The sequence below is a fragment of the Megalopta genalis genome, chromosome 8 (assembly GCF_051020955.1).
Source record: "Megalopta genalis isolate 19385.01 chromosome 8, iyMegGena1_principal, whole genome shotgun sequence".
Classification (NCBI taxonomy): Eukaryota; Metazoa; Arthropoda; class Insecta; order Hymenoptera; family Halictidae; genus Megalopta; species Megalopta genalis.
In genome coordinates this window covers 11,337,108-11,347,750 of record NC_135020.1, presented here as the reverse complement: position 1 = coordinate 11,347,750, position 10,643 = coordinate 11,337,108, and the positions used below count along the sequence as shown (strand labels likewise).

Below are 10,643 nucleotides of genomic sequence, written 5' to 3'. Positions count from 1 at the left end.
AACAGTGACCAATGAGAGGCGAGCTTGGCTGGACGCGAGACCGCCAGCCGCGAGGCAGCCAATGAGCGGAACTGGGCTTCGCGCGCTCGTTGGCTCGGCCGCCGCGCGCCAGCCGAGCTCGCCTCTCATTGGTCACTGTTTTTCGTTAATAACTCGTTAACGATGGCTCGGAAAAAATTTTTGTAAAGGAGAAAGTTATCACAAACGATCTGAGGAAAAATTTCAAAACAATTTTAACATTATGAAATTTATTTATATTTTAACGAAGCCGCGGATGGCATTTTCGCTAAGGAAAAAGTTATTATACTTCAAATAATCACAAAAATCACCCCTTTCCGAGTGTTAACGTAATTATGAGTTAACATAATTATTACTCTGTATGCACGTGTACTCAATATTCAAAAACGATTTTTTATGCAGCAGAAAGAACACAAGCAAGTAATATGTTACTTAAGAAATAGATTTTTAAAAACATTTATTACAGAGTTACTAAATCTGAGACTTTCATCTCCGAACAATATGCGAGCTTTAATAAATATCATTTCATTTCGCACAAGATAATAATAATTGAATATCGTTTTACGTATCTCAATGACAACTCCTCGTAAGTTGCGTAATGTGTCCAATCGGCAAATTATTGTAACGATACGAACTTCCGAGGGACAGTTTTTTTTCGTCCACGTGATCGCAGACTAATTTTACGTTCGCATCACGCCGCACTTAACCGCGAACAATCCGAATCGCTGGAACTGTATGAACTTCCATTACGGGGGAGCCTCAGTTATTAGAACTTGCGTAATCTCTGTCAGTTTCAGTATAATTGGAGTTCCACTTTGATTCCAGCGCATCGGTGCAATCGAGACGTTGCTGCATCCTGGACGCCGTTAACTCTCGTATGGCAAGTGTTAGATAAGTTTCAAGAATGTCTCTCCGTGCACAGAGATGACCTACATCAACGTAATAATTTGTCTTTTCGAGATCGTTACGTTTTACGACGAACGAAATTATAATACGTTACAAATGATTGCGCGTAAATTCTCGAGATAATACTTCATTCATTATCATTATTATATATTATATTAAATAATATTATTATATTAAATTAATATAATAATCGTCGCAATCCGGAAACGGCGGGTTCCTCAGATCATTTGAAGCAGTTTCTTCCTTTACAAAAATGTTCTCCGAGGCACCGTTAACGAGTTATTAACGAAAAAACAGTGACCAATAAGGATTGAGTACGGCTGAGGCGAGGCGGCCCAGCTAACCAGCGCACGAAGCCCAGTTCCGCTCATTGGCTCGGTCGCCTCGCGCCAGCCGAGCTTGCCTCTCATTGGTCACTGTTTTTCGTTAATAACTCGTTAACGGTGCCTCGGAGAAAATTTTTGTGAAGGAAAAAGTTGCTTCGAATGACCCGAGGAATCCGCCACTTTCGGATTGCGAGACATTTTTGGGTCACCCTGTATAATAATATATTATTATTATTATTATAATTATATATATATATATATAATAATTAATAAATAATATTATTATATTAAATCAACGAATTAAGTTTTATCTGCAGAGAAATAAATTTCAGAATAAGATATGAGAAAAGACGATTGATTCGCCACTATTATAAATAATCTTACGAGAAGGAAACGAATAAATTTTCGCCCCGAGGAACGCGTGACGTTGAATCGCGCGAACACGAGATTTTCATAAAATTTCGGAAACAAACGGTCGGAGCACAGAGAGCGAAGAATAGCAACATTCGGGACTCTTTCTCGTCGGAATAAGATAGCAAATGCAATTTTGTTTGCACGCACGGCGAATCAATACTCGAGGCAAGCTGGTTGTTTATTCAGCGAAGAATGGCTCGGTCGGGAACGTTATTAGAGACTTTTAGTAGAACGAAAGTGTCTCGTAGCGCGGGTTACCATGTAACTCGGATAAATTTAACGGCGATTAGCGACGGTCGCCAGTTCGGAGCTCGTTATTAATTGCACGGGGGATACGAAAATTAATTAAAGCCCCGTATTTTTCCCCGTATTGGCTGCCTCTCTGCTCGCGGAAGTTTTTAACACAGCCGGGCAACTCGGTCGTTCGACTTTAACGAAACCAGCAGCTGCCAACTGGTGGGGTAACAGGGTTTTTTTTTCCACGGAAGATGTAAGCTCGGGAAAGCTCTCGAGTTTGTTTACGTTGCAGCCGGATCTCCGTGAATTGCTTAAATCACGGCCGGCTTCCAATTAAATATATTTCTTTGCTGTTTTCTAAGCATAATGCTACCGGCTCCCTTTTCGAATAAAACATAACCGACTTCGTTGCTCGTATCGGTTTCGCGATGCTGCGCGCGCTAGTTTCTTCACTTTTCATGCGATTCCGAGAATTTTGCATTTACGCTTGCTTTTCGAATTAATAGCTCCGATTTGTTTTGCTTCGCTCGCCTGTTACCGGACTGCGGATATTATGCGTTTACGGTCAAATTTGTCGGGAGCAATATTATACAAAATATGGAAGACGTCGGAGGAATTTAATATTAATTCACTAATTTTTTAATTCACGATTTTTCGTATCGTAAAGATGGATTTAGGAGTTATTTAGTCAATTTATATGTTACTTGCGGCAAATGTTACGATAACACTTGTTAAAAATCGGAATATTATCTTATAAATAGTAATGTTATTATAATATAATATATTATAATAATATTATCTTATTGATAATAATGTTTAATTATTATTATTATATTAATATCTAATAGTGTCTAATAATGTCTTATCATCTCTTACTTTTATAAACTAACATGAAACAGCTGTTTTTCGTGCTCCGTAAATGTTGAGTCAAGGACCTTGCTACGCTATTTTTAATTTATTATTAAAGAAGAAGTACATTTTTGTATCATTGTTACGTCGTACAGCCGGTGCAAATAATATTTATTTCGCATAAAAGTCCACGTATCATTTTCGGAATTTCATCAGTAATTGCGAGAGACATTTTATATGCACGCGTAATAATTTATTATACAGCCGGGGAATATATTACAATTATGTTAGATTTAACGTGATTTAATTTAATTCATTATTTCGCACAAGGTAGAAAATAGTCTGACAATAGTTACGGATTAATTGATTGCATGAATTTCATGATAATTTTACGAAAGTTTGCAGTACAAACGATAGAATTCAATCAACGAATATATGTAAATCTGCATTTTCGTAATCAATTCAATTACGAGCATTTCAGAGATTGTGCGTATATGCGCATTCCGTTTACGATCCTTCTGCAAAGCTTCGACGTCATAAACACAGTATAATCTAATAATATTGTTGACGTTGTTACTATTTGTAATAATTTTGGTATATTGATAATTAGACTGCAGATGTCTGTGCGTGACGAATAAACAAAATTCATGTTACATTTTAGTTGGAAAAATATGCCAAGTATGAACGAAAATAAAAGGAAATATACGTGAAAATATGCGAATACGCACGAGAAATAAATATAAATTCGCATAAATAATAAATAATAAATTCGAATATTAAGTGTTAAGAAATGTTTTACAGTTGTTCCGATTATTGTATCTCGAATTACAGTAATTATAATCATTTTTTCTAAATTTGGTGACATTAGTTGATAACACTTAGTCGATGAAAATTAATTTAAATCGAAAGCACATATTTTGTACAGCACATACATGTATGCATTGTGATACACGCATCGGACTAATTGTGATTTTCGATCGCAATTTACGCTTTTGTTGCACGTTCGACAATAAATGCTTTCTTCATTGTTTTCGTCAATCGTGAAATTGGGATCGTTTTCGATCCAGCTTTTTCAATAATAAAATTCTATTTCCGTTTATTATGTATTTCTATATTTCCAACTTCTCGTCCTTTTGTTTATAAATATTCGAACGCACCCGCGGAAAATTCACCTCGTCGCTTCGATAACGAAACTGAACTGTTCGCATTCGAAATGCTAATAGCCGCGCCTAATGTTCAATTACCAAATCAATGTTTTGAAAGCATGGATTACCGCGGCGTTGTATTCCTAATGATAACGAGGTATAACTGGTAGCAACGTAATCCGGTTACGATACAAGTACCGACTAATAGACTAAATTAACTCCCTGCGCTATCGTTTCTTTCGCATCTGCGTTGATTGGCACTTCGTCGTCGTTAACAATTTCCCTGTTAGAACGAGGCCATTTTTGTTTCCTACATGTCTTCATTTATACTTACATTCCTATATTATAGTAACAGAAGAATCGAATATTTAGAAGAAATATAAATAGCATTCACGTTTAGTTGATTATAGATCAAATCTTTGTCACGAGTGCTTAAGTGCAAGGGCTTAATTTAACAAGATAGCCGATTCAGATAAGCATGATATACTCATATATACCGCAAACAACATGCACAATATATATTTGAATTGTTAAGTGTACTATTTGCGCGATGCTTTATTGTTTCTGTATGTACATAACCATTTCGAATTTCTGAGTGAAACATTAAGAATAGAATCTTCGTTTACGATTTATTTATGTTACGTGTTAATAAATCCGACGGTTAAAATTCGAATGGCGGAGTTTATTAACAAAAATATAACTGAGTACAGTAAATTCTCCCTAATTGTGCACAAAACTGGATAATTTGGGAAGAGGAGATATTTATTATTCGAGAGATTATTCCCGAGCCTTGCAACTCGTTTTTATAGTTACCGATTGTCAACAAATATAAAAACGAGAGAGAGAGAGAGAGAGAGAGAGAGAGCTGCAAGGCTCGAATAATCCTATCTTCTCCTCCTAAATTGTCCATTTAATTGTCCAATTGTCAAATTGTCCAAAATTGTCCAATTGTCAAATCATCCAAAATTGTCAAATTGTCAAATCATCCAAAATTGTCCAATTGTTCAATTGTCCAAAATTGTCCAATTGTTCAACTGTCAAATTGTCCAAAATTGCCCAATTGTCAAATCATCCAAAATTGTCCAAAATTGTCCAATTGTCAAATCATCCAAAATTGTCAAATTGTCAAATCATCCAAAATTGTCAAATTGTCAAATCATCCAAAATTGTCCAATTGTCGACTCGTCCAAAATTGTCCAATTGTCCATCCAATGTAAGCGTCAATTATAGAGAACTTATTGTACTAATTACTCCTTCTAGACAAGTCAGACTTCCCACAAACATTAACGAATCGCGTAAAAATTGAAATTAATTGTCAGAACTAAATAGTCGCATAACAATCTCTGCATCGCAACGAACCCGAGCCGTCGGAACGTTAGAACAAGAAAATCGATTTATTTATGCTGAAAAGATACTCTCCCCCCCCCCCCTTCCGGAACTTCAAAGATATCCAAAATATTCACCCGTTCGCTTGGAACATTTAAAGTTTGACGACTTTAGCGAGGGACAGTGTATCGCGAAAATATCTTTGGCAAGTTCCCGTGATATTTTCCCGCGGCACGGAACGGCGAGTTTCCAAAGGCCCGTATCGATGTGCCGCGCTTGCCTGTTCTTTCTTCGTTAAACGTCGCTCGCGGCACGACGGCCAAGTATTTTATGCGACCGATCGAAATGCAATTTCCGCTCGATTTCGGTCCGGCGCGCCCGTCGGGCCGAGGCGGGGCACGACTGCTCGAAGTTCGTAAGAATTCCGTGACCCGGCAAGCACCGTGATTTACATGGACGAAATTTGTCGACGGCGATCGACGGTCCTCTTATCGTCAGCCTCGGGAATCCAAGGCGTTGCGCTTTCTGCGCAGTGCGCGGTGCGCAATGTGCAGTATGCAGTGTGCAGCGTGCAGCGTGCAGTGTGCAGTATGCAATATATATTGTGCAGTGTGCAGTGTGCAGTATTTATTGTGCAGTGTGCTCTGTATATTGTGTAGCGTGGAGTATGCAGTGTGCAGTGTGCAGTGTGCAGTATTTATTGTGCAGTGTGCTCTGTATATTGTGTAGCGTGGAGTATGCAGTGTGCAGTGTGTATTGTGCAGTGTGCAGTGTGCAGTATTCAGAGTTTATTGTGCAATGTGCTGTGTGTATTGTTCAGTGTGCAGTGTGCATTGTTCAGTGCGCAACGTGCAGCGTGCAGTGTGCAGTATGTATTATGCAGTGTGCAGTGTGCAGTGTGCAGTGTGCAGTGTGCAGTGTGCAGTATGTATTGTGCAGTGTGTAGTGCATATTGTGCAGTGTGCAGTGTGTATTGTGCTGTGTGCAGTGTGCAGTATGTATTGTGGAGTGTGCAATGTGCAATGTGCAATGTGCAATGTGCAATGTGCAATGTGCAATGTGCAATGTGCAATGTGCAACGTGCAGTGTGCAGTGTGCAATATGTATGTATTGTGCAGTGTGCAGTGTGCAGAGAGACCAGACGATACGCGGCCGACGAAGAATTCCGGCCGTTAACAACAGAGAACGGGGCAACTTTTCGCGCAGTCGCCGCCGGCGGCGGACCTCGCGGAAGTATGCTGGAAAATTCTGTGATTACGCGCGGACATTGGGAAAGTTTCGGTAGAAAAATGCTGATGAAAAATGCTCCGGAACGGGGAATTGTTACAGCCGCGAACGTAATAATGAAAATCACAGGGAATTACGTTTGAAATGCGCATTAACGAAACTATTCCGGCCGGGGCGTTTCGTATCGGAGTAGAAACGACGAGCAGAACGGGTAAACATTCTTGCCGCTTCGAAACTCGTTTCCTGTACGCTCTGCTCTCGTTGTTGCTGCCGCTGCCGCCGCCGCTGCCGCCGCTGTTGCCCTATTATTGAATAAACGGAGAAAACTTTGCAACTCCGTAATTGCCGAGTTTTAATAAGCCGATCGTTTCGCGTTCACCGCCCCTATCGCCGCGCGTGTACGACTCAAAAGACACCCGTTCGCCGAGCACGACATTACCTTTATCTATCGTCGCATTGTTCCCCGGCCGAGTGCCAATAGCGCTCCCGCTGGAAACGTTAGGTTGCCGACCGATTGATCGCGCGACGACACAATCGAGCACGTCACAATTAACGAAGTACGCAGCAGTTATTTATTAAAGCGTTTAAATAATCGATAACGTCGAATGAATGATCCCCGAACCGTTGGGAGACGCGGCTTGATTGATAGCAGGTGCAATCGTTTTATAAATATTTTAATCCGTCCCGCGGGGGCGTTTATATTTTGCTGGACAATTATAAATTTCGCCTGTGCAGCGTCGGGAAAATATAAAATCGTTAAACGCGCGACAAAGCGTCGCAACGCTGTTTTCGCACTTCGAATAACAAAGGTCGCTGTGAAGTAATTCCTAAACGATTTTCTTAGTTTTAATCATTTTTAGGGACAAATATTGGAGCGGAGTATATAGATGTCAATATGCGAGGAACTTTCGATTCAGTTTAAAACGTTGTTTATATAATGAAAAAAATATAAAGAAACATTGAATTTTTCGTGCAACGTAAGTGTTTTCGAACGGCTTATAAAATTCAGTCGGAAAGTTGTAAAAATAGATTCTTTTTGTTCATTTTTATTACTAATTTTATGTCTGCACTGTTTGACAAGATGTTTCAAGAAGTTTGACATTTTAAAAATAAGTATTTATTTAAGATCGATGTTTTTTTTGCTTTTTTATCTCTATTTTGTACGATTTTATGATTTGTTTATTGTATGTATTTTTGTTGTTGCAACTCGAATGACCGAATTCACTTTATGGGGATAGACAGTCGTGTGTAAGACACGTATAAATATAAATTGTTATCTTAATTTGTTAATAATGTTATTCTGAAGAAATTTGTAAAATTAGAATGCATTTTTGGTTGATTTTTCCCATGTTACATCAATATTAGCGGGTAAACGGAGACCAAAACTGCATTCTAATTTTACAAACTCCTTCAAATGCATTAACAAATTAATATAAATTATTATTTATATTATATTTATATTATATTATATTTATATTATATTATATTTATATTATATTATATTTATATTATATTATATTTATATTATATTATATTTATATTATATTATATTTATATTATATTATATATTATTATTTATATTATTATTTACTCGTGCCTTATTCATGACTGTCTATCCCCGTGACGTGAATTCGGTCACACGAGTTGCAACAAAAAACATACATACTGTAAACAAATCATAAAGTCGTGTAAAATAGAGATATAAAACATCATCGAACATAAGTAAAGAATGATTTTTAAAATGTCAATCCTCTTGAAACAAATTGTCAAACAACAGAGATATAAAATTAGTAATAAAAGTTAATAAAACAATCTATTTTTCTAACTTTCCGACTGAATTTTGTAAAGCGTTCGAATACTTATGTTACACGAAAATTGGATGTTCCTTAATATATTTTTAATTACGTAGACAACGTATTACACTAAATCGAAAGTTTCTTGCATTTTGACATTTATATATTCTACTTTAATATACCGCAAAGTTTTCATTAAAAATTTATTTAAACATATCCCGTAGAAAGTCAAACATTTTTCAAACACTGTTCGAATACTTTCGTCACCGACTGCAGTCGGTCAAATTAACTGAACTGCAATTAACGAAGCACTACAGTCGGCATGCAAATGCGACGATAAAATTCTCGACGTCTAATGAAAACATTAAGATAAAAGTGAAATACGCTATATATATCGCTTCTATCTTAACATTTTCCCATGCGCATATCGCTTCAATCTTAACATTTTCATTGCACGTGACGAATTTTATCATCGCACTCGCCTGCATCATTAACGGAAATATCGTACGCGTTAATTACAACGAAGGTTGGTACGTTCGGTCGTATACCGTTCGCCGCGGACGTATTATTTACATTGCCGCTGATAATTAACGAAAATGATGTTCATAAAATACGACCGTCAGCGTTGAAGTTTTATGTCGGATCACGCGTTACGTTGATTTTAATGGCGGTTCTAGAACGAGGCGTACATGTATGTGTGTACCGAACGCATGCTTTTCGCCAGGAGGGATGTATCGCTAACACCGCCGCTGCCCGTACATAAATAAGGGCGCGGGTGTTAATCACTATTGAAATTTCATGTAAAATCGTAGAAGACGCGCAGCGGGACGATTATCGTTCCCGCGAGAGGAACGGTCGATTATTTACGACACCGTTTAATACTTTCGCGGGAGAACAGCGGTGGCTCGGGATCGGGTAATCGAGCGTGCAAACACTCACCATTCAGTACATGAACTTTGATGGACGCCGTATTGGCATTGCTGGGTTTGCAGCTGTATTCCCCGGAGTCCGAGGGTTGTGCTGTCTGGATAAGGAGCCAGGAGGTGGTGATGTCGCCACCCTTTTCGGTTATCACCGAGACGCCGCCCCTGGGACTGTCGTAGCTCAAGACATTCTCGTTGTAATACCAAAAGATGAAGGCTGGCGGCTCCGAGCTGAAGTGTATAGCGCACGTCAGGTTTATCGTGCTACCTGCGCCAACGTACAGGTCTGGACCGCCCAGTATCGTCGCCGTCGGCACTGGAATTAAAAGGAAAACGAAATCGAGTTCTCTTTCGGCTCTCTCGATAAACATCGCTCTCTCGGTGTGTTCGCGGCGGCCGGCCTCTCGCGCCGCCAGGAAATACGGCAATGTCTCTCCAATTGACCCTCGGATTGTCCCCAGAAATGGACAGTTTGGGAAGAGGAGACACGATTCTTCGAGCCTCGCGGCTCGTTTTTATATCGATTGTCGACAACTGTAGAAACGAGATCCGAGCGCGAATTAGAGAGAAATTACTGTATTAATTTCGAATCGTGGCATGTGGCCTCCGAATTGCCTTCGAATTTTGTCACGTGGCCTCCGACTTATTTTTGTGGTTACGGATTGTCGACAACTGTAGAAACGAGAGATCCGAGTGCGAATTAGAGAGAAATTACTGTATTAATTTCGAATCGTGGCATGTGGCCTCCGAATTGCCTTTGAATCGTGTCACGTGGCTTCCGACTTATTTTTATGGTTACGAATTGTCGACAACTGTAGAAACGAGAGATCCGAGCGCGAGTTAGAGAGAAATTACTGTACTAATTTCGAATCGTGGCATGTGGCCTCCGAATTGCCTTCGAATCGTGTCACGTGGCCTCCGACTTATTTTTGTGGTTACGAATTGTCGACAACTGTAGAAACGAGAGATCCGAGCGCGAATTAGAGAGAAATTACTGTATTAATTTCGAATCGTGGCATGTGGCCTCCGAATTGCCTTTGAATCGTGTCACGTGGCTTCCGATTTATTTTTGTGGTTACGAATTGTCGACAACTGTAGAAACGAGAGATCCGAGCGCGAGTTAGAGAGAAATTACTGTACTAATTTCGAATCGTGACATGTGGCCTCCGAATTGCCTTCGAATCGTGTCACGTGGCCTCCGACTTATTTTTATGGTTACGAATTGTCGACAACTATAAAAACGATGCGCAAGGCTCGAATAATCGTATCTCTTCTTCCCAAATTGTCCATTTTTTTACGCAAGCAGAGCGACAATTGGAGAGAATTTACTGTACTCGTTCAAAGCTCTGTTCAAAGGCTTGTTCAAGACGTTAAATAATTTGTGTTCTGTTCTAAATTTGCTGATCTTTCGCTCTGAGCTATTTCGATAATTGTTGGTTTTATCGGCAACTAGGCCTGTTAATTTGTTGCGGTCGAAGT

General features: G+C 39.2%; 1 protein-coding gene across 1 annotated transcript in view; it reads right to left on the bottom strand.

Moving 5' to 3' along the window:
- Window positions 1-10,643, bottom strand: part of LOC117227878 (zwei Ig domain protein zig-8) — a 93,015-nt gene that overhangs the window by 14,672 nt on the left and 67,700 nt on the right. The window contains exon 4 of the mRNA XM_033483421.2: window positions 9,181-9,480. Coding sequence (XP_033339312.1) covers window positions 9,181-9,480 — 300 coding nt within the window. The remainder of the gene's footprint in view (window positions 1-9,180; window positions 9,481-10,643) is intronic.